The sequence below is a fragment of the Piliocolobus tephrosceles genome, chromosome 10 (assembly GCF_002776525.5).
Source record: "Piliocolobus tephrosceles isolate RC106 chromosome 10, ASM277652v3, whole genome shotgun sequence".
Classification (NCBI taxonomy): Eukaryota; Metazoa; Chordata; class Mammalia; order Primates; family Cercopithecidae; genus Piliocolobus; species Piliocolobus tephrosceles.
In genome coordinates this window covers 104,423,263-104,446,710 of record NC_045443.1, presented here as the reverse complement: position 1 = coordinate 104,446,710, position 23,448 = coordinate 104,423,263, and the positions used below count along the sequence as shown (strand labels likewise).

General features: G+C 39.6%; 1 protein-coding gene across 1 annotated transcript in view; it reads right to left on the bottom strand.

Annotated features, from left to right (window-relative positions):
• Positions 1 to 23,448, bottom strand: part of RIC8B (RIC8 guanine nucleotide exchange factor B) — a 122,376-nt gene that overhangs the window by 51,399 nt on the left and 47,529 nt on the right. The window contains exon 4 of the mRNA XM_026454622.1: positions 16,623 to 16,721. Within this exon, the coding sequence (XP_026310407.1) occupies positions 16,623 to 16,721 (99 nt within the window). The remainder of the gene's footprint in view (positions 1 to 16,622; positions 16,722 to 23,448) is intronic.

Genomic DNA, 23,448 nt, shown 5'->3' with positions numbered 1-23,448 from the left:
AACCTCACTTTATTCATTCAACAAATATAATATTTGCTATGCCTTGTGCTACGTGCCAGGTATAAAAAAGAAAATAAACTCCTTTTCCTAAGGGAAGGCAGCATAACATAATTTGTAAAGCACTGCGTTTGAATTCTAGTATGCCTTAGGCAAATTATATAACCTCTTCTAAGCCTAGTCCTACCTCTAAAATAAAGGAGCTTAAACTTACCAGGTTGATGTTGGTATTAAATGAAGAAAGGCATGCAAAGCATTCTTCCTGGCACATAGTAAATGTCAACAATTAAGGAGCTTCTGAACAGCAGACATATTCCACTATAAGAGGGAATAGCAAAAATTTGGAGGAATGAGAGATTATGGTACTTGTGGAGAACTGAAAACAGGTTCCTAAACCTAAAGCAAATGATAAGGCCTCTAAAGGAGGGGTCTTAGTAGGTAATAAGACCAGAAAGGTCTATTCATGTATGTATGAAATGGGGTGGGGACATTATAAAAAGTCTTGTATGTTATGATAAGGTAACTTACTGATGACCTTAAACCAGAGTTGTGCTGGCAGAGGAGTAGATGCAGAAGCCTGATTATAGTGGGCTGAAGAATGAATAGCGGGTAAAGCCACGGAAACGGTAAGTACAAACCAGTAGTCTGCAAAGTGAGGTGGATGCAACCCTGGAGGTATATAAGATGATCCACTGGGTGTGGGAAGAAAATAGTCCTTTTTTTTTTTTTTTGAGATGGAGTCTCGCTCTGTCGCCCAGGCTGGAGTGCAGTGGCCGGATCTCAGCTCAATGCAAGCTCCGCCTCCCAGGTTCATGCTATTCTCCTGCCTCAGCCTCCCAAGTAGCTGGGACTACAGGCGCCTGCCACCACGCCTGGCTAATTTTTTTGTATTTTCAGTAGGAATGGGGTTTCACTGTGTTAGCCAGGATGGTCTCAATCTCCTGACCTCGTGATACGCCTGCCTCGGCCTCCCAAAGTGTTGGGATTACAGGCGTGAGCCACCACGCCCAGCCACAATAGTTCTATTTTTATTAGTTTTATCTAGAAAGCTGAAAAGAAATTAAGCTTTACTAATACTTTATAAATGAATTGACACTGGTACCCAGACCTGAACCATAAATCAGATGTTCCCCATGTCACAAACAAATGCAAAGCATCTTGAGGGAAGAGTTAAAATTCCACGTTACAGAAGGGTAGCAGTGATGTCCTTCCTTCCTGGTCATTCATTCGCTTTCTTCACTGGTCATATTACAATTTACATATGCCCACTTAACTGGGTTTATATATTTTATCCAGTTTTAACTAAACCAATTCTTGTAAAATGAATAAACTATTTTAAATAAATCCTATAATACAAAGACACCAACATTGAAGATAATAAGTAGCATAAGCAAAAGATAAGAAAATGGCAGAGTCTTTTGTATGCCATATCATGAGTCAAAACAAGGACAATCCAAACAGATCTGACAAGAAGCTAGTTTTAGAAAAACTGGAAATTATCTGTAACATGAATTTACAACTACTACGATACTAAGGAGTCTTGCCTTAAGTACTGTATTAGTCCCATAAAGGAGTAGCTGAGACTGGGTAATTTATATAAAGAAAGGCTTATTTGGCTTACAGTTTTGCAGGCTGTACAAGCATGACACGTGTATCTTATTGGCTTCTGGTGAGGGCCTCAGGAAACTTACAATTATGGTGGAAGACGAAGGGAAAGCAGGTGTATCATACAGCAAGAGCGGGAGCAAGAAAGAGGGGGAGAAGGTGCTAGGTTCTTTTAACAGCAAGATCTCGAGTGATCACAGAGTGAGAACTCACTTGTTACAGGGAGGACAGCACCAAGCATTCATGAGGATCTACCCCCATGACTGAAACACCTCCCACTAGGTCCACCTCCAACATTGGAGGTCACCTTTCAACATGAGATTTGGTGGGGACAAAACATCCAAGCATATCAAGTATCTAATGTGCCCAGAGCTATCAGCTAATGATAGTTCAAAGCCACCACAATTAACAAGGTACTTAAACAGTAATTGTGCAGAACATAAAGAAAAACCTCTGCTATTTGATAATTTTTTTTTTTTTTTGAGACAGAGTCTCACCCTGTCGCCCAGGCTGGAGTGCAGTGGTGCGATCTCAGCTCACTGCAACCTCTGCCTCCCAGGTTCAAGCAATTCTCCTGCCTCAGCCTCCCAAGTAGCTGGGACTATAGGCATGCATCATCACGTCCAGCTAATTTTGTATTTTTAATAGAGACGACGTTTCTCCGTGTTGGTCAGGCTGGTCTCGAACTTCCAATTGGCCTCAATTGATCTGCCCACCTCAGCCTCCCAAAGTGCTGGGATTACAGGCGTGAGCCGCCATGCTCAGCTGATAATTTTAAAAGTCTGTGGCAGGTTAATTTTAAAAAATCTATTTCAGCCGGGCGCGGTGGCTCCAGCCTGTAATCCCAGCACTTTGGGAGGCCGAGACGGGCAGATCACGAGGTCAGGAGATCGAAACCATCCTGGCTAACATGGTGAAACCCCGTCTCTACTAAAAAATACAAAAAAACTAGCCGGGCGAGGTGGCAGATGCCTGTAGTCCTGGCTACTCGGGAGGCTGAGGCAGGAGAATGGTGTAAACCCTGGAGACGCAGCTTGCAGTGAGCTGAGATCCGGCCACTGCACCCAGCCTGGGCAACAGAGTGAGACTCTGTCTCAAAAAAAAAAAAAAGAGGGCGGAGCAAGATGGCCGAATAGGAACAGCTTCAGTTTCCATCTCCCAGCGCGAGCGACACAGAAGACCGGCGATTTCTGCATTTTCAACTGAGGTACTGGGGTCATCTCACTCGGGAGTGCCGGACAATCGGTGCTGGTCAGCTGCTGCAGCCCGACCAGCGGGAGCTGAAGCAGGGCGAGGCATCGCCTCACCTGGGAAGCGCGAGGGGGAAGGGAGTCCCTTTTCCTAGCCAGGGGAACTGAGACACACAACACCTGGAAAATTGGGTAACTCCCACCCCAATACTGCGCTGTAACACCGGCACACCGGAGATTGTATCCCACACCTGGCCGGGAGGGTCCCACGCCCACGGAGCCTCTCTCCTTGCTAACACAGCAGTCTGCGGCAATCTAACTGCAAGGCAGCAGCGAGGCTGGGGGAGGGGCGCCCGCCATCGATGAGGCTTAAGTAGGTAAATAAAGCCGCTGGGAAGCTGGAACTGGGTGGAGCTCACAGCAGCTCAAGGAAACCTGCCTGTCTCTGTAGACTGCGCCTCTGGGGACAGGGCTCAGCTAAAGGAGTAGAAGCCTGTGAAACGCGAACGACTCTGTCTGACAGCTTTGAAGACAGCAGTGGATCTCCCAACACGGAGGTTGAGATCTGAGAAGGGGCAGTCTGCCTGCTCAAGTGGGTCACTGGCCCCTGAGTAGCCTAACTGGGAGACATCCCCCACTAGGGGCAGTCTGACACCCCACACCTCACAGGGTGGAGTACACCCCTGAGAGGAAGCTTCCAAAGCAAGAATCAGACAGGTGCACTCGCTGTTCAGCAATATTCTATCTTCTGCAACCTCTGCTGCTGATACCCAGGCAAACAGGGTCTGGAGTGGACCTCAAGCAATCTCCAACATACCTATAGCTGAGGGTCCTGACAGTCAGAAGGAAACCTATCAAACAGGAAGGACACCTACATCAAAACCCCATCAGTACGTCACCATCATCAAAGACCAGTGACAGATAAAACCACAAAGATGGGGAAAAAGCAGGGCAGAAAAGCTGGAAATTCAAAAAATAAGAGCGCATCTCCTCCTGCAAAGGAGCACAGCCCATCGCCAGCAACGGATCAAAGCTGGTCAGAGAATGATTTTGATGAGATGAGAGAAGAAGGCTTCAGTCCATCAAACCTCTCAGAGCTAAAGGAGGAATTACGTACCCAGCGCAAAGAAACTAAAAATCTTGAAAAAAAAGTGGAAGAATTGACAGCTAGACTAATTAATGCAGAGAAGGTCATAAACGAAATGACAGAGATGAAAACCATGACACGAGAAATACGTGACAAATGCACAAGCTTCAGTAACCGACTCGATCAACTGGAAGAAAGAGTATCAGCGATTGAGGATCAAATGAATGAAATGAAGCGAGAAGAGAAACCAAAAGAAAAAAGAAGAAAAAGAAATGAACAAAGCCTGCAAGAAGTATGGGATTATGTAAAAAGACCAAATCTACGTCTGATTGGGGTGCCTGAAAGTGAGGGGGAAAATGGAACCAAATTGGAAAACACTCTACAGGATATCATCCAGGAGAAATTCCCCAACCTAGCAGGCCAGGCCAACATTCAAATTCAGGAAATACAGAGAACGCCACAAAGATACTCCTCCAGAAGAGCAACTCCAAGACACATAATTGCCAGATTCACCAAAGCTGAAATGAAGGAAAAAATCTTAAGGGCAGCCAGAGAGAAAGGTCGGGTTACCCACAAAGGGAAGCCCATCAGACTGACAGCAGATCTCTCGGCAGAAACTCTACAAGCCAGAAGAGAGTGGGGGCCAATATTCAATGTTCTTAAAGAAAAGAATTTTAAACCCAGAATTTCATATCCAGCCAAACTAAGTTTCATAAGTGAAGGAGAAATAAAATTCTTTACAGATAAGCAAATGCTTAGAGATTTTGTCACCACCAGGCCTGCCTTACAAGAGACCCTGAAGGAAGCCCTAAACATGGAAAGGAACAACCGGTACCAGCCACTGCAAAAACATGCCAAAATGTAAAGACCATCGAGCCTAGGAAGAAACTGCATCAACTAATGAGCAAAATAACCAGTTAATATCATAATGGCAGGATCAAGATCACACATAACAATATTAACCTTAAATGTAAATGGACTAAATGCTCCAATTAAAAGACACAGACTGGCAAACTGGATAAAGAGTCAAGACCCATCAGTCTGCTGTCTTCAGGAGACCCATCTCACATGCAGAGACATACATAGGCTCAAAATAAAAGGATGGAGGAAGATCTACCAAGCAAATGGAGAACAAAAAAAAGCAGGGGTTGCAATCCTAGTCTCTGATAAAACAGACTTTAAACCATCAAAGATCAAAAGAGACAAAGAAGGCCATTACATAATGGTAAAGGGATCAATCCAACAGGAAGAGCTAACTATCCTAAATATATATGCACCTAATACAGGAGCACCCAGATTCATAAAGCAAGTCCTTAGAGACTTACAAAGAGACTTAGACTCCCATACAATAATAATGGGAGACTTCAACACTCCACTGTCAACATTAGACAGATCAACGAGACAGAAAGTTAACAAGGATATCCAGGAATTGAACTCATCTCTGCACCAAGCGGACCTAATAGACATCTATAGAACTCTCCACCCCAAGTCAACAGAATATACATTCTTCTCAGCACCACATCACACTTATTCCAAAATTGACCACATAATTGGAAGTAAAGCACTCCTCAGCAAATGTAAAAGAACAGAAATTATAACAAACTGTCTCTCTGACCACAGTGCAATCAAACTAGAACTCAGGACTAAGAAATTCAATCAAAACCGCTCAACTACATGGAAACTGAACAACCTGCTCCTGAATGACTACTGGGTACATAACGAAATGAAAGCAGAAATAAAGATGTTCTTTGAATCCAATGAGAACAAAGATACAACATACCAGAATCTCTGGGACACATTTAAAGCAGTATGTAGAGGGAAATTTATAGCACTAAGTGCCCACAAGAGAAAGCAGGAAAGATCTAAAATTGACACTCTAACATCACAATTAAAAGAACTAGAGAGGCAAGAGCAAACACATTCAAAAGCTAGCAGAAAGCAAGAAATAACTAAGATCAGAGCAGAACTGAAGGAGATAGAGACACAAAAAACCCTCCAAAAAATCAATGAATCCAGGAGTTGGTTTTTTGAAAAGATCAACAAAATTGACAGACCGCTAGCAAGATTAATAAAGAAGAAAAGAGAGAGGAATCAAATAGACGCAATAAAAAATGATAAAGGGGATATCACCACCGACCCCACAGAAATACAAACTACCATCAGAGAATACTATAAACACCTCTACGCAAATCAACTAGAAAATCTAGAAGAAATGGATAATTTCCTGGACACGTACACTCTTCCAAGACTAAACCAGGAAGAAGTTGAATCCCTGAATAGACCAATAGCAGCCTCTGAAATTGAGGCAACAATTAATAGCTTGCCCACCAAAAAAAGCCCAGGACCAGATGGATTCACAGCTGAATTCTACCAGAGGTACAAGGAGGAGCTGGTACCATTCCTTCTGAAACTATTCCAATCAATAGAAAAAGAGGGAATCCTCCCTAACTCATTTTATGAGGCCAGCATCATCCTGATACCAAAGCCTGGCAGAGACACAACAAAAAAAGAGAATTTTAGACCAATCTCCCTGATGAACATCGATGCAAAAATCCTCAATAAAATACTGGCAAACCGGATTCAGCAGCACATCAAAAAGCTTATCCACCATGATCAAGTGGGCTTCATCCCTGGGATGCAAGGCTGGTTCAACATTCGCAAATCAATCAACGTAATCCAGTATATCAACAGAACCAAAGACAAGAACCACATGATTATCTCAATAGATGCAGAAAAGGCTTTTGACAAAATTCAACAGCCCTTCATGCTAAAAACGCTCAACAAATTCGGTATTGATGGAACGTACCTCAAAATAATAAGAGCTATTTATGACAAACCCACAGCTAATATCATACTGAATGGGCAAAAACTGGAAAAGTTCCCTTTGAAAACTGGCACAAGACAGGGATGCCCTCTCTCACCACTCCTATTCAACATAGTGTTGGAAGTTCTGGCTAGGGCAATCAGGCAAGAGAAAGAAATCAAGGGTATTCAGTTAGGAAAAGAGGAAGTCAAATTGTCCCTGTTTGCAGATGACATGATTGTGTATTTAGAAAACCCCATCGTCTCAGCCCAAAATCTTCTTAAGCTGATAAGCAACTTCAGCAAAGTCTCAGGATACAAAATTAATGTGCAAAAATCACAAGCATTCTTATACACCAGTAACAGACAAGCAGAGAGCCAAATCAGGAATGAACTTCCATTCACAATTGCTTCAAAGAGAATAAAATACCTAGGAATCCAACTTACAAGGGATGTAAAGGACCTCTTCAAGGAGAACTACAAACCACTGCTCAGTGAAATCAAAGAGGACACAAACAAATGGAAGAACATACCATGCTCATGGATAGGCAGAATCAATATTGTGAAAATGGCCATACTGCCCAAGGTAATTTATAGATTCAATGCCATCCCCATCAAGCTACCAATGAGTTTCTTCACCGAATTGGAAAAAACTGCTTTAAAGTTCATATGGAACCAAAAAAGAGCCCGTATTGCCAAGACAATCCTAAGTCAAAAGGACAAAGCCGGAGGCGTCACGCTACCTGACTTCAAACTATACTACAAGGCTACAGTAACCAAAACAGCATGGTACTGGTACCAAAACAGAGATATAGACCAATGGAACAGAACGGAGCCTTCAGAAATAATGCCACACATCTACAACCATCTGATATTTGACAAACCTGAGAAAAACAAGAAATGGGGAAAGGATTCCCTATTTAATAAATGGTGCTGGGAAAATTGGCTAGCCATAAGTAGAAAGCTGAAACTGGATCCTTTCCTTACTCCTTATACGAAGATTAATTCAAGATGGATTAGAGACTTAAATGTTAGACCTAATACCATCAAAACCCTAGAAGAAAATCTAGGTAGTACCATTCAGGACATAGGCATGGGCAAGGACTTCATGTCTAAAACACCAAAAGCAACGTCAGCAAAAGCCAAAATTGACAAATGGGATCTCATTAAACTAAAGAGCTTCTGCACAGCAAAAGAAACTACCATCAGAGTGAACAGGCAACCTACAGAATGGGAGAAAATTTTTGCAATCTACTCATCTGACAAAGGGCTAATTTCCAGAATCTACAAAGAACTCAAACAAATATACAAGAAAAAAACAAACAACCCCATCCAAAAGTGGGGAAAGGATATGAACAGACATTTCTCAAAAGAAGACATTCATACAGCCAACAGACACATGAAAAAATGCTCATCATCACTGGCCATCAGAGAAATGCAAATCAAAACCACAATGAGATACCATCTCACACCAGTTAGAATGGCAATCATTAAAAAATCAGGAAACAATAGGTGTTGGAGAGGATGTGGAGAAATAGGAACACTTTTACACTGTTGGTGGGATTGTAAACTAGTTCAACCATTATGGAAAACAGTATGGCGATTCCTCAAGGATCTAGAACTAGATGTACCATATGACCCAGCCATCCCACTACTGGGTATATACCCAAAGGATTATAAATTATGCTACTACAAAGACACATGCACACGTATGTTTATTGCGGCACTATTCACAATAGCAAAGACTTGGAATCAACCCAAATGTCCATCAGTGACAGACTGGATTAAGAAAATGTGGCACATATACACCATGGAATACTATGCAGCCATAAAAAAGGATGAGTTTGCGTCCTTTGTAGGGACATGGATGCAGCTGGAAACCATCATTCTTAGCAAACTATCACAAGAAGAGAAAACCAAACACCGCATGTTCTCACTCATAGGTGGGAACTGAACAATGAGATCACTTGGACTCGGGAAGGGGAACATCACACACTGGGGCCTATCATGGGGAGGGGGGAGGGGGGAGGGATTGCATTGGGGAGTTATACCTGATATAAATGATGAATTGATGGGTGCTGACGAGTTGATGGGTGCAGCACACCAACATGGCACATGTATACATATGTAACCTGCACGTTATGCACATGTACCCTAGAACTTAAAGTATAATAAAAAAAAAAAAAAAAAAAAAAAAAGAAAAGAAAAAAAGAAATTGAAAAAAAAAATCTATTTTAAAATAGATGTCTGTATGTTATCCCTTTTTATTGTTTATATATAATTTCATTATCTATTTCATATGTCAGCTTAGCAGCATATATATATAAGGTATATGTAAATAAATATATTCAAGGGTGTATTCAAAAATTTTTACTGATTAGGAATATGATCAAAATATTTAGAGGCTAATGGCACAGAAAACACTGTCAAAAAACTTAGCTGTGAAGGGAAGGGAAGAAACAGGGTCATATCTCTGAGGTGATAAAGATCAGAGATTTTTTTTCCTCACAAAAGGGATAGATCTCAGCATGTCACATATTGAAGGGATAAAGCCCAAAGAAGAGACTGAAGAACGAGAAGAGGAGTTCAATGCTGAAATAAGGCTTCAAGAGGCAGAAGAAAAAGGTGTGGGCATGTTAACCTTGGGCAGGGAGAGAGCCACTTAATTTCCTGAGATTGGCAGAAAACAGGAAAGAACAGGTACCTTTTACAGTACATTTATAGGTAGGGATGGGGAATTAAGGGTTTAAGAACGATCCTGCTTGACAGTTTCCAATTAGCCTCTTAAGAGGTCAGCAAGATCATCTATCTATTCATCCCTTCATTCAATTAATATTTATTAAGCATTTACTAAGTATACCTGTTCTAGGTGTTGGGTATATAATGGCAGACAAGACAGACACAATCTTCACTCTTTTTAAGCATACAATTTTCTTTTTTTTTTTTTTTGTGAGATGGAGTCTTGCTCTGTCTCCCAGGCTGGAGTGCAGTGGCCCCATCTCAGCTCACTATAATCTCAGCCCCCTAGGTTCAAGCGATTCTCCTGTCTCAGCCTCCTGAGTAACTGGGACTACAGGTGCCTACCACCACACCCATCTAATTTTTATATTTTTTGTAGACACGCAGTTTCACAATGTTGGCCAGGCTGGCCTCGAACTCATGACGTCAGGCGATCCACCCACCTTGGCCTTCCAAAGTGCTGGGATTACATACAATTTAATAAAGGAGAGAAACAATAAACAAGTGGAAAAATAAAAGATGAAGATTATTTCAGTTAGTGATAAGTATCATGAAAAATAAAAAGCAGATGATAAGGTAGTGACAAGATATGTGTGTGTGTGGTGGCAGGGGGCTGGGAGGGGGGTCGTAATCTAAATTAGGCAATCATGGAAGGCCTAACTGAGGAAGTGACATTTGAGCTAAGTTCTCAGTGTCAAGAAGGACTCAGCCTCTTAAAGATCTGGGAAAAGGATTCCACGCAGTAGACAGAGAAAGTGTAAAGGCCCTAATAAGGAATCTGTGTCTAAGGAAGAGAAAGAAGAGCAGAGTAGCTTCAATACAGTCATGCAGATTGTGGAATGGTAGGCTCCTGGAGGCAAGGGAAGTGGCTCCTTGCCGTGCAAATGTGTTGCTTAATAACAGAAACACGGATGCTGTTGGGGCAGAGAGTTGCCAAGGTGAAGGCCAATGCCTCAGATCCGATTCCATGGATTCATCCAATACAACACAACCAGAGATGGTTTCCCTCATTCAGAAGTTACTGGCATATTGCCATGATAACAGCATTCTGCCCAATTTATTAGGCAGAGACTCTGACACTTTAGCATGATATTCTGCCCTGAAGTCTTGTGGAAAGGGCTGAGATTTAATCCAGATGTCAGGCTTCAATGGCCATGCTAAGATGTATTTGAAGGCTTTAAGCTCTCTCATAATCTCACAACCCCTTCCCCATGTTGCCAGGCCACCCCAAATATCCATAAATAAAAACTAAGTAAAAACATGTTAACTTCTGAGGATAAGGGGGTGCAGAAGGCCTTTAGAGAGTTGCAAAGGTTTGGCAGAATCATACACATAGAATGAAAGCAGGAACTGACCAGGGGAAACAGATTTTCTACATGAGACTGTGTATCATAAACACATGTACAGTGATAAAAAGTTTTTTCCTCTTAATTCTTAAGACAGAGAAAAGCCATGAAAAGACTGAAAGTAGAAATCTGCTTTTTGAAAAACACCTCTGTGTGCAGTGGAGAAGATGGAGCCATCTGTCAGGTTAGGTAAAACTTTCCCTTAGGGCTCAGCAGCCTATGGAGAAAGAAGGTGGGCTGACAGATCTAGGGTTGAGTGCTTTAAGACTGGCAGGACACGGTAATGGAGTGGAGTAGGTTGAAGTGATGAACAAATGTTTTAGAATAGAGATGGAAGAAAGGAAATCTACAAGAGGACTTACAGATAGGAGAAAAAGGAATCATCAGAGGACTAGAGGTCTGGAAAAGGCCAGGACAGGTATCATTTGAGCAAGGAAGACTTTCTTATCATGACAGACCATACTGACGTTGCCCTTTGAATTCTATTAGCAATTATTATTTGAATAATTTACTGGGAGACTACTCAAAAAATATCTGTGATATCTCTCTATTCTTGTCTTGAATTGTTATTTAGCTTTTCATAACATTTATGTCTTTTCTCCTTATAAAAAAAATAAAGCAGATGATAAGACAGTGACAAGATATGTGTGTGCGGGGGAGGGGGGTCTTAATCTAAACTGGACAGTAAGGGAATTTAGTCTCCATGTTCCTCCAGGTATGCATTGTGAAGTCTGTAAGAACAGTGCTCAGCTATAGTTCAGAAAACATCTGTTCACCTAGATGACTGTCATTTACAGAGAGTCAGCTTAAAGAGTTAAGAGCTTTATGCTAATAACAAAACCAACCCAAACCCCTTCTCGATCTCTCCAAAGTAAATTCTCCTTTTCTGTATAAGTATATAAACTTATTCATGTCTAATACAGCACTCATCAAAACAACTCTACTTATTTACTTACAAATCTGCCTTATCTATTGATTAGCGAGTCATGGAGAACAGAGACTGTGCTGTATTCATCTTTGTTACTCAACATAGTGCCTAACACATAGTAGTGCTTAATTAATAAACAGAAATGAAATCACTCAATTTTCAAACATGTATTAAAAGTCTGCCTTGTGTAATTACAAGACTGAGTATTGTTAAAATATTAATACAACCCAAAGAATTCTATAGGTTCAATGCAATCCTTATGAAAATCCCCATGACATTCTTTTGAGAAATAGAAAAACCCACCTTAAAATTCATATGGAATCTCAAGGGACTCTGAATAGCCAAAATAATCTTGAAAAAGAACAAAGCTGGAGAACTCACTCACACTTACTCATTTCAAAACTTACTATAAAGCTACAGTAACCAAAACAGTGTATTACTGGCCTGAAGCCATACAGACAAATGAAATAGAACAGAGAGCTCAGAAATAAGCTCTCACATATATATATACACAAAGGTTTGGTAGAATCATATATACAGGATGAAAGGGGGAACTAACCAAGAGAAACAGATTTTCCACATGAGACTACATATCATAAATACTTGCACAATGATCCCCCACCAATCCTGCTGCCAAAAAGTTTTCTCTTAATCCTTAAGACAAAGAGGAGCCAAAACAAGATTTAAAGCAGACATTGGCTTTTGAAAAACACCTCTGTGTGCAGTGGAGAAGATGGAGCCATCTTAATGAATAAATGAAAAGAGTTACGGAGATGGATGGTGGTGATGGTTGCACATTAAATAGAACCACCAAATTGTACACTTAAAAGATGGCAAATTTTATAACTGTATTTTACCACTATAAAAAAAAACTGAAAGAAAAAAAGACTGCTATGTTTAAGACATTATATTTAGCATTGTAATAAGCTGTTATTAGGTATTGTATTGCCTATACTGTCCCCTTCAATATGTGAGACAAAATGAATTAGTCTAAACAAAGAAACAGTAACAAAAAGCTTTAGAAATACCAACGTACTCAGTGAGTAAAAGAAAACCAGATTGAGAGCCTAAAATAAATTAAATCAGATCTGATCTTTCCCTCTTCTCATCAGCATATAGGCCATCCTGATTTCTTCCCTTCTCTCCAAAATAAAATAAAACCACAACGACATGCCAACTTTTTTGGGCTAAGTATTTCTGCATAAGCTTGTTGATTATGGACTGGAGTGCCGAAAATACTTTCAGGCACACAGAGATTAACAGAATTAGGATGTCCTTCAATGGAGCAAAAAAGGTGGATCATACCAACAACCTACCTGTTACCACTAAGTACAGACAAAAAGGAAATGAAAGAGAATAGATTTAAAAAACCATCTAAAATGTTGATTAGTGGAAATCAAGGTCAAGGTCTGTTATCTTTGTGCCCTAACTCATTTCATCTATATGTCCACGACCTCTTGACTTCTCTGAAAAAATGGCACTGTCTTACAAAGACAGAAAAAGCTGCCAGGCTGTTTTTTTTAAACTTACTTTTCTCCGAAAGCACCTTTATAGGCTCCTAACATGCATATATCATAGGACTTATCTGGCTTCAGAAACATTTGGATTAAAAGAAAGATTTCTTTACATGATCACAGGATAAACATAGGCATAGTTCCTAAACAGCATATCAAAATCAACAAACAACTATTAAAGAAATATTTAAAACAGTAAATATTCTAAAAGCCAGTATGTTTATCATAATACTCATAGAAGTAGCACATCAGTGGCACAGTGGCAGTGGTGGCGGCAGCAGCAGCAAGTGCCATTTACTGATTGTTTTCTCGTTGCCAGGGAAGAGGCGCTTTATGAACCTCTCATTTAATCATCATCACAACTCTTTGGGTTTGATGATAATGCAGGACCATACACTATACTACCCAGGGTTACCGATTTTATTAAACTTTTCTTTAAAGCAAATCAAAGTGTCCAAAAAACAGTAAAAACAAACTTAGAAAATAACTTTTAAAAATGGAATTTGAGATGTTACTTTGAAATCCTTTAGAAAAATTTTTATGCTTAAAACACACACACACAGAAAAACTGTTTTCAGGGGCTTCCTAAAACAGCACTTTGAGGTTAGTGCCATTTTCATTGTATTTAAATGGATTAGCCTACAGTCATTACTGCTCAAAATGATACTAATAACTCTAATTCTGATTAAAGGAACATGCAAGGCCATTCCAGATAAACTGTTAAGTCAGCAGCAACCTCAATCTCCCAGGAAAGTCTTTGAGAAATACTCATAGATCCTGTCTGTGGCTCTAGGGATACTCCTTACTTGCAGTGAAGCTGATATCAAAGTAACTGTTAAGAAAAAAGAAAATTTAAAGAAAAAAGCAAGCATCACTAAGGAAAATAAATCTGACTTTAAAAAAAAATCTTTATTTTAAAAACCTCTATTATATAGTTTTGCTCTCTTTCAACAAATACCGGGTGTTGCGTCAAGATATTAAATTCATTATTCGGAGAAATCTTTGGCAATGTATTTGTGACTAGTACAGCAATTTTGGTCAAAGTGCTTTTCTTTCACATCCTTGTATGATTCTTTAACTTGTGATATCTGACTTCTTAAAAAAAAATCAATTTACGCCGGGTGCACTGGCTCACGCTTGTAATCCCAGCACTTTGAGAGGCCGAGGCGGGCAGATCACAAGGTCAGGAGATCGAGACCATCCTGGCTAACACAGTGAAACCCCGTCTCTACTAAAAATACAAAAAAATCAGCCAGGCGTGGTGGCGGGCGCCTGTAGTCCCAGCCACTCGGGAGGCTGAGGCAGGAGAATGGCATGAACCCGGGAGGCAGAGCTTGTGGTGAGCCGAGATCGCGCCACTGCTCCCCAGCCTGGGTGACAAAGTGAGACTCCGTCTCAAAAAAAAAAAAAAAAAATCAACTTACTCTTGGGCTTATAAGACCATTTTCTTTTAGTTTTAGGGTCCAAATTTCTAGTGTCTCTTAATTACGAAAAAAAATTACATTGGGTCAAAATGCTTAATAAAATCTTGTTAGGATATGATTTATTGTAGTTAATCTGATTTTTTTAAAGGTACTGTTTTAAGAAAACTAAAGGAATGTTTGATTTGTAGCTACAGAAAAAAAATTACACTTTTAATCAAGAAGAAAACAGTCTTTTGACAGGCTGCAGGGCAGGGAGTACACTGAGATAACCTACCAACAAATTCAGTACAATATCAAATAATAAGTTGCTGATCATAACTAAAATAATATGGATTTGATAACAATTAAGCATATGTTTCATTTTACACTCTGGCTGTGTTTCTATAGTTTTATTTAAGCCGTATTTTGGAAAATTGAATATTTTAAGCGTTCAAAAAGGAATTTCTACTACTAAGAATAACCCTACGTTAAATGTACAGTTAATGCCAAAGTAATTTGCTTGCAGATATGAGTTTATTTGAATTGTTTAAAACGTCATTTGTATTCATGTATAATAAAGCACTATGAGTTGTATCATGATGAAGTCAGAACTCCTGTTGTTACAAATCTGATCCAGAATGGAAAGAGAACTGGAAAAATGCATTAATTCTTATTCAGTTGTTCTCCAGAGTACAATAAATTTTTACAGCAGTCCATTAATAGTTCTAATGGACAAGTTGCAAAATTTGAACTATTTTGTTTATTTATTTGAGACAGGGTCTCACTTTGTCACCCAGGCTGGAGTGCAGTGGCGGAATCTCGGTTCATGGCAACCTTCGCCTTCCGAGGTTCAAGAGATTCTCCCACCTCAGCCTCCCAAGCAGCTGGGACTACAGACGTGTGCCACCACACCCAGCTAATTTTTGTATTTTTAGTAGAGATAGGGTTTTGCTAGGCTGAGCTCAAGTGATATGCCCGCCTCAGTCTCCCAAAGTGCTAGTGTTACAGGCATGAGCCACGGCACCCAGCTGAACTATTTTATATATTTTATTTATTTTTAAAATTAATTAGTTTATTTTTTGAGATGCAGTCTCACTCTGTTGCCTAGGCTGGAATGCAGTGGTGCCACCTTGGTTCACTGCAACCTCCAGCTCCCAGGTTCAGCGTTTCTCCTGTTTCAGCCTCCTGAGTAGCTGGGATTACTGGCATGTACCACCATGCCCAGCTACATTTTTTGTATTTTTGGTAGACACAGGGTTTCACCATGTTGTCCAGGCTGGTCTCGAACTCCTGACCTCAAGTGATCCACCTGCCTCGGCCTCCCAAAGTGTTGGGATTTCAGGCATGAGCCACCACGCCCAGCCTATTTTATATATTTTAATACTAGACACTAGGCCCTAATTCTTTCAAGTTTTTTTAAAAAATAAAACTATCATTGCCAAAATATATACTTTTTGGTAAGTACTCTTCAAATGAAATTAGTCAAGAGTACTGGTTAAGTGTAGTAATTAAAAGCAGGGTTTAAATCCCAGTTCTTCCACTTGTTAGGGCTGTATAATCTCAGACAAATTGCTTGATCTTTCTATGCATCAGTTTCCTCATATTGAAAGGGAAAAATTACAGAATCTACCTTATAATGTTGGTGTGGTGATTAAAAGAAGTTAATCTTTATAAAGCACTTAGCAAAATGCCACAGGGTAAGTGTTCAATAACTGTGTACTATTACTGTTGTGCTGGATAAAACCAAGAACAGCAACTATTTGTGGCATTTGCAACAAATGCCAAATTCTCTTCTCCTGTTGAACCTCAATGTAATAAAGTGAAAGGGGGCAGAATAAAAATTTCTCACCAGGGCACAGTAATGATTTCCATGATCATGATTTCTGACCTACCAGTTACCTGATTTACTGCAGTATTTTCACTTCCTTGTGCTTATAACAATTGAAATTCGATGCATAAAACCAACAAGAACTGATGACATCCTTCATTGCGATGTCAATACAGAGCTTACCCACCTGTGTAGCTCTTCTGTTTTGTCTTCAGTTGGACCTACGATTAGTAAACAATGACGAAGGACAGCTGCCATTACACGGAACTGATGAGAATCACTCTATGGCAAATAAAAAAGAGGAGAGGAAAAATTGGGGGTTGAATGCCTTAACAGTGGGGTCTGCTACTTTACTACATCTCTTGCCCACCCCAAACAATCATTCTTATACCATACATTGTAGATGGCAGAATATCCTAGGAAGAATTCCTGAGGCAATACTAAGTAAACAGTCACTATCTCATATGAACAACCATAACCACTTCCAGAAATGCTGACCTAGCCACTCTGGTTTACCTTCTTAAGATTCAATTCCACTAGAGATTTTTTTTCATTTCCAAAAAGCCGAAATTTGTTTGTTGTATGGTGCACTGTTCCAGTTTACTAATCATTATAAAAGTTCCAACAGATGTGATGCTACCAGGTTATTTCAGAGACTGGTTGTACATCTTTAATAAAAATGTCTCATCTTAACTTTCAAAGCAATAAATCCACCAACTTCATTTTAATCAATCTTAATATCCTAATTCCCCCAGAACTACCAGCAAGTAATGAAAAACAAGTGATCTCCAATATTTACTCATTGGCAGTGGTATTAAAGAGACACAGGCAATTAGAGCAAAGAAGGCCAACAGCAAGCAGGAAATAAACTAAGCCCTGAATAATCGTTTGGTTTACTTCTTCATTTTTAGTGAGATCTTGGACCATTACACTTTCTTTAATTATCTGCATCAAAGTCATTATCTTTCTTCTTCCAGATTTTAAATAATTAAGAAGACATATGAAATTAGAGATAATTGTGATAGACAGCCTGGATATGCCATATTTCAGGAAGACTCCAACTACCTCAAAAACTACTAAAAAAGTATAAAACTTTTTTTTTTGAGATGGAGTTTTGCTCTTGTCGCCCAGACTGGAGTGCAATGGTGTGATCTCAGCTCACAACCACCTCTGCCTCCTGGGTTCAAGCAATTCTCCTGCTCAGCCTCCTGAGTAGCTGGGATTACAGGTGCCCGCCACCACACCCGGCGAATTTTTTTTTTTTTTTTTTGTATTTTTAGTAGAGACATGGTTTTTTCACCATGTTGGCCAGGCGGGTCTTCAACTCCTGACCACAGGTGATCCACACGCCTCAACCTCCCAATGTGCTGGGATTACAGGTGTGAGCCACCGCGGCTGGCCAAAACTTCTTAATGTATCATTGATTTCAAGTCCATGTGAAGTGATATATTTTCATAAGTTATACACATATATCTTATATTCATATATAGAACTCACATAACCCTTCTAGGAAGATGTCTCTCATAAAATCTAGCAAGCAATTAGAGCACACTTTCACAACTCATAATGTGGACAATAATATTTTAAACATAACATCATCATGTATAGAGTTGGATGAGAAGAGGGCCTCAGTGGCCTAATGGAAATAAAGGCACTGCACTTGCGGTCAGGAGTCTAGGCTGTCACTTCAGACAAGTCTTATAGTTTCTCCAAGCCTCAGTTTCCCCACATGAATCTCCAAATACTGGAGGGTTCTGTCAGGGTTACAAAGGATTAAAGAAAATGATATGCATGAAAGTGCTTTAATACTTTCAATAAAACATTTGAAGGTTAGGGGGAAGGATAACAGAGGAAGGGAACAAAAGGCAAGACTGACAAGAGCTGAAACAAATGATAAATCATTGTAGGGGGAAAAGGGAAAAACAAAGAGGGACTACTGGAATGACAGACTCTAAGACTGGCAGGGTTGGAATGAATGTTGTCCCATTCACTATCCATCTCAAACACCTGAATTAAAATTCTTTCATATGTTAAATACCCATGTGAAACGCATTCATTACTTAACTCTTGATAAGATCATATTTCCCTTGGTTTTAAAAATTAACTAGGGATTACACTTCCTTTTAAATTATATTTTCCTTTATTTTAGATAATAATCTATTTTCATGCTGATGTTGACAGGCTTTCGTAAATCTATCCATTTTGGTCTTTTCATTATTTGCAGCTGCAAAGCAAAATTCTACTTTTTACCCTAGTTCTACCTTTTCCAGTTTTGATAACATCAGTTCCCAGGTTGTACCCTATGTCTACAATGTCCTCTTTTACTCTAAATCCACTAAATTAGCTCCATTTCTCTACTCAAAACAATTACTAAAATCCCTGGATTGTTTGCCTCTGCTCTGCATCACTGGTTCCTTTGCGCACTCCAGGTCTCAGCTAAAGTATCTTCTCTGAGACAACTCTTTTTTCTCTCATGAAATCATAATTTGTAATTTCACATTTGTTTACTTGTATATACTTTGTTTCCTCCACTAATCTATTACCTTAATGAGGAAAGAGGGTGTGTGTTTAATAGGTCATCAATAAATTTTAATGTATACTGTACAAACAGAAACATGCACAAATCATAAGTGTAGAGCTAAATTTTGACAAAATAAGCACACCCATATAACCAATATAAAAATCATGCAATGTCAAGATTAAGAATCCCAGAATTCTTTCCATACCCCCTTCAAATGACCATCTTCTGTCCCTCATGGGAAATTCTAACTTGTTAATGTCACAGGTAGTTTGGATGTTACTGAACTTTATACGTATAGAATCATAAAATACAGACTCTTGTGTTAGTTTGTGAGATTCATTCACATCACTCTGTGTAGTTGCAGTCTGTTCTTTGTCACTGTTTGAGAGCCGTGCTATCTGAAGTATGTTTGTGTTCCACTGCTGCTCCCCACCCTGTTCATCACTGGTCTGCAACACCAGGAGTACAGAAGGTATATGTGAACATTTAGAAACTTTTGAGCAGTTTGGCATTGTGTGTAATATTGTATTACACAAGAGTTTCATTCTGACAGATTTTTAGAGAAAAAAGTCTGGTCCTTCACCTACAGATAGGTTAAGAAAGCACTGCTATATAGTATTCCAATGTATGAATATGCCACAATTTACTTATCTACTCTACTCCTGATTGACACTTGGATTGTTTCCAGCTTGGGGCTATCTCGAAAAGCGCTGTTGTGAACATAATTTTTATATGTCATTTGATATCAACAGGTATACACCCTAGAGAGGAGATGCTGAGTCATAGGTTATATCCATATGTCAAGCTTTACAAGGTACTGCTAAGTGTTTCCAAATACTTACACCAATTTATACCCCACCAGTTGCTCTACAGGGGCACCAATCAATACTTGTTAGAGTCAGCCTTTTTAACTTTAGTCATTCTCATGGATGTGTAGTGATTTCTTGGTTGTAGTATGCATTTTTCTGGTGACTAATAAAGTTGGACACCTTTTCGTGTGTTTATTACTCATTGGGATATCTCTTTTGTGAAGTTCCTGTTCAAGTCCTTTGCTTATTTTTCTATTGGGGTGTGTCTGATTTTTATTTTTATGGGTTTGTAGGACTTTTTAATGTATTCTGAAGAGAGTCATTGCACATATCCTCCTTCTGGTGTCTTGCCTTTTTGCTTCTTTTGATGAATTCACTTTAATGAAAATCGATTTGTCATTTCTTTCCTTTATGGTAGGATCCTTATTTTGTCCTGTTTTAGAAATCTTTGCTTAGTTAAGAAATGTTTGATTTGTATGAGATAAAGTCATGAAGATACTCTTCAGTGAGCTTTATTATTTACCTTGTATATTTAGGTCTCTTATCCATCTCAAATTAATTTTTTGTGTATGGTATAAGATAGGGATTCAAATTCATTTTTTTCTACATGGCCATACAATTTATAAAGCCCCGTTTATTAAAAAGCCCATTCTTTCACTACTGTACTTCAAAGTTACCTGTAAGTCAGCTGACGGTATCAACTCTATTTATTCTATTCCATTAGTTTATGTCTCAATAAATATTTGTTGGATAAGTGCTATCATTTAAGAAGTCTTAACAAAGTAAACACTATTTTCTACTGTTGGTTATTCTACTGTGTGACTTCCCACAAGTAATTGAAACTCTCTGATCTTCACTGTCATTTGTCAAATGGGGTTAATGCTCCTGTCTCACAAAGATGCCAGCAATGAAATGCAATTGCTTTTCATAAAACATTATATAAACACAGCTTTCACAACTGTTTATTAATTGCTTCCTGATTTAGTTTTGATATTTTCAGGGCATCAATATTCTCTCCTCCTGAAATGATACCACCTTCAAAGGCTGAGAGAGAAAAGAAGTCCGTAAGGATGAAGGGCAAAGGAAGAGAAAGAGAGCAAGCAGGCTTGGTTATGATAGTGAAAATCAAAATGAGGTAACATTAAAACAGAGAAAAAAACTCAGGAAATTCTTTGGGATCTCTTTATATAGCTTTCACATCTTAATTACAGATTCCACTACTGCATATTTCCTTCAAGGTCTCTAAAATAATCATGGAACTAACCCCTTTTGTGACATTCCTAGTTAACTTCTATGGACACTCACTATGGACACTCACTGTTTTATCTCATTCAAATGACTACTCAGATACTTGTACTTCTCTGTGTGCACTGGGTTCTCTGTTTCTAACATGCCTGCTGGTATGTACTTTCTTATTACGTTGCACTGATACCTTGGAAGCACAGGAGAAGGGGATGTGGTCTTCATTCTAGGGGTCCCTTACAGTCCCAAGAATAACATGCTCTCTTCCATCAACAGAGATATTTAGAAAAGTGTTAAAGCAGGAGGAAGACATGACCATTTCAATTAACTTTTCTAAAACTGACTTTGTATCCTGCTAAAGAAATCAACTGGCTTTTTATTTTTATTTTATTTTTATTTTTTTATTTTTTTTGAGACGGAGTCTCGCTCTGTCGCCCAGGCTGGAGTACAGTGGCCGGCTCTCAGCTCACTGCAAGCTCCGCCTCCCGGGTTTACGCCATTCTCCGGCCTCAGCCTCCGGAGTAGCTGGGACTACAGGCGCCCGCCACCTCGCCCGGCTCGTTTTTTGTATTTTTTTAGTAGAGACAGGGTTTCACCGTGTTAGCCAGGATGGTCTCGATCTCCTGACCTCGTGATCCGCCCGTCTCGGCCTCCCAAAGTGCTGGGATTACAGGCTTGAGCCACCGCGCCCGGCCTCAACTGGCTTTTTAAAACACACTACACCTTTAGGAAAGGGAGTCAGAGGTTGATTCTACATGTGGAAATAAGGCTAGCTACATTTCCCATCGAATGGAAAGCAACTCCATATTAATCTGCTGATGGCAATCAGCAGGCAGGCACAAATTTAACACTGAGGCATGAATCTAAAATGAACAAATTGCAATAATTTGCTAAACCTCAAGAAAAACCTAGTCATTAATTTTCTATTTTTGGTGAACTATAAATGAAAGTGGTCATAAAAATAACTAGAACAGTTTAAAACCAAATGTTTGCATTTTCTGTAACTATAAAGCTGTGAAATAGGCAAAGATTTTAAAAAGTGAAATGTCCAGGGTTTGAAAAGGCATAAACCAACAATATTTTTCTGAAGGTAAATTTGGCAACATATATAAAAACACCTTGAAACTTTGAAACCCTCTGGCCCACCAATTTCAGGAACGCATCTACAAAAATTTTGTAAGAAAAATCACTAGAATTTAAAAACGGCAAGCAACTGCAAACAATCTTTTAATTGTCTTCAAAAGGGAGATTTGTTAAAGGTTGATATATCTTTCCTTAGGAAGGAATACTCCTAAGTATAAAACACTGACATACGTATTTTTAAAATATTTATCTATTTTTAAACTTCTCTCTCTTTTTTTTTTCCTGAGAAAGAGACGCTGTTACCCAGGTGAGAGTGTAGTGGCACAACCATGCAGCCTTAACCTTCTGGGCTCAAGAGATCCTCCCACCTCAGCCTCCCAAGTAGCTAGGACTATAGGCACATGCCACAATGCCTGGATAATTTTTATCTTTTTTTATTTTTTGTAGAGATCAGGTCTCACTATGTTGCCCAGGCTGGTCTCAAACCTGTGGGCTCAAGCCATGCTCCTGTCTCAGCCTCCCAAAGTGCTAGGATTCCAGGCCTGAGCCACCACTGCACCTAGCCATATTCTTCATTTTCATAGGCCTCTTTATAAGTATGTATTATTTCACAAGAAGTTAGAAGGTGGTTGTCAAAAATTTCTTTTGGGTTGCAGAATCCATTTTATCCCCCAAATTAAATCTTAATTACAACCTATATTTAAAGAAAAGCAATAGCAATAGCAAGAACAATTGGTGCTCTGTATTTAAAGTGAGGGTGAGGAACTTGGAACACTGTCCAATTGCTCCCAGAGCCCACTGCTAGAAACCTTATGGCTTAAAGAAACACATGTTGAAAACCTACTCTTTTTTTTTTTTTTTTTTTTGAGACGGAGTCTCGCTCTGTCGCCCAGGCTGGGATGCAGTGGTGCGATCTTGGCTCACTGCAAACTCCGCCTCCTGGATTCACGCCACTCTCCTGCCTCTGCCTCCCAAGTAGCTGGGACTACAGGCGCCCTCCACCACGCCCGGCTAATTTTTTGTATTTTTAGTAGAGATGGGTTTTCACCATGTTAGCCAGAATGGTCTTGATCTTCTGACCTTGTGATCTGCCTGCCTTGGCCTCCCAAAATGCTGGGATTACAGGCGTGAGCCACCACACCTGGCCGAAAACCTACTCTTTATGAACTTTTATTATGAAGAAAAAAGACTAAGATTATTAAATGACTGCATTTTTGTAAAAATGTACATATATATTTGTTTATCTACTATACAATTAAGAATAGTTAGAAAGATATACTCCAGCTGGGCGCAGTGGCTCACACCTGTAATCCCAGCACTTTGAGGGGCCGATGCGGGCGGGGCAGATCACAGA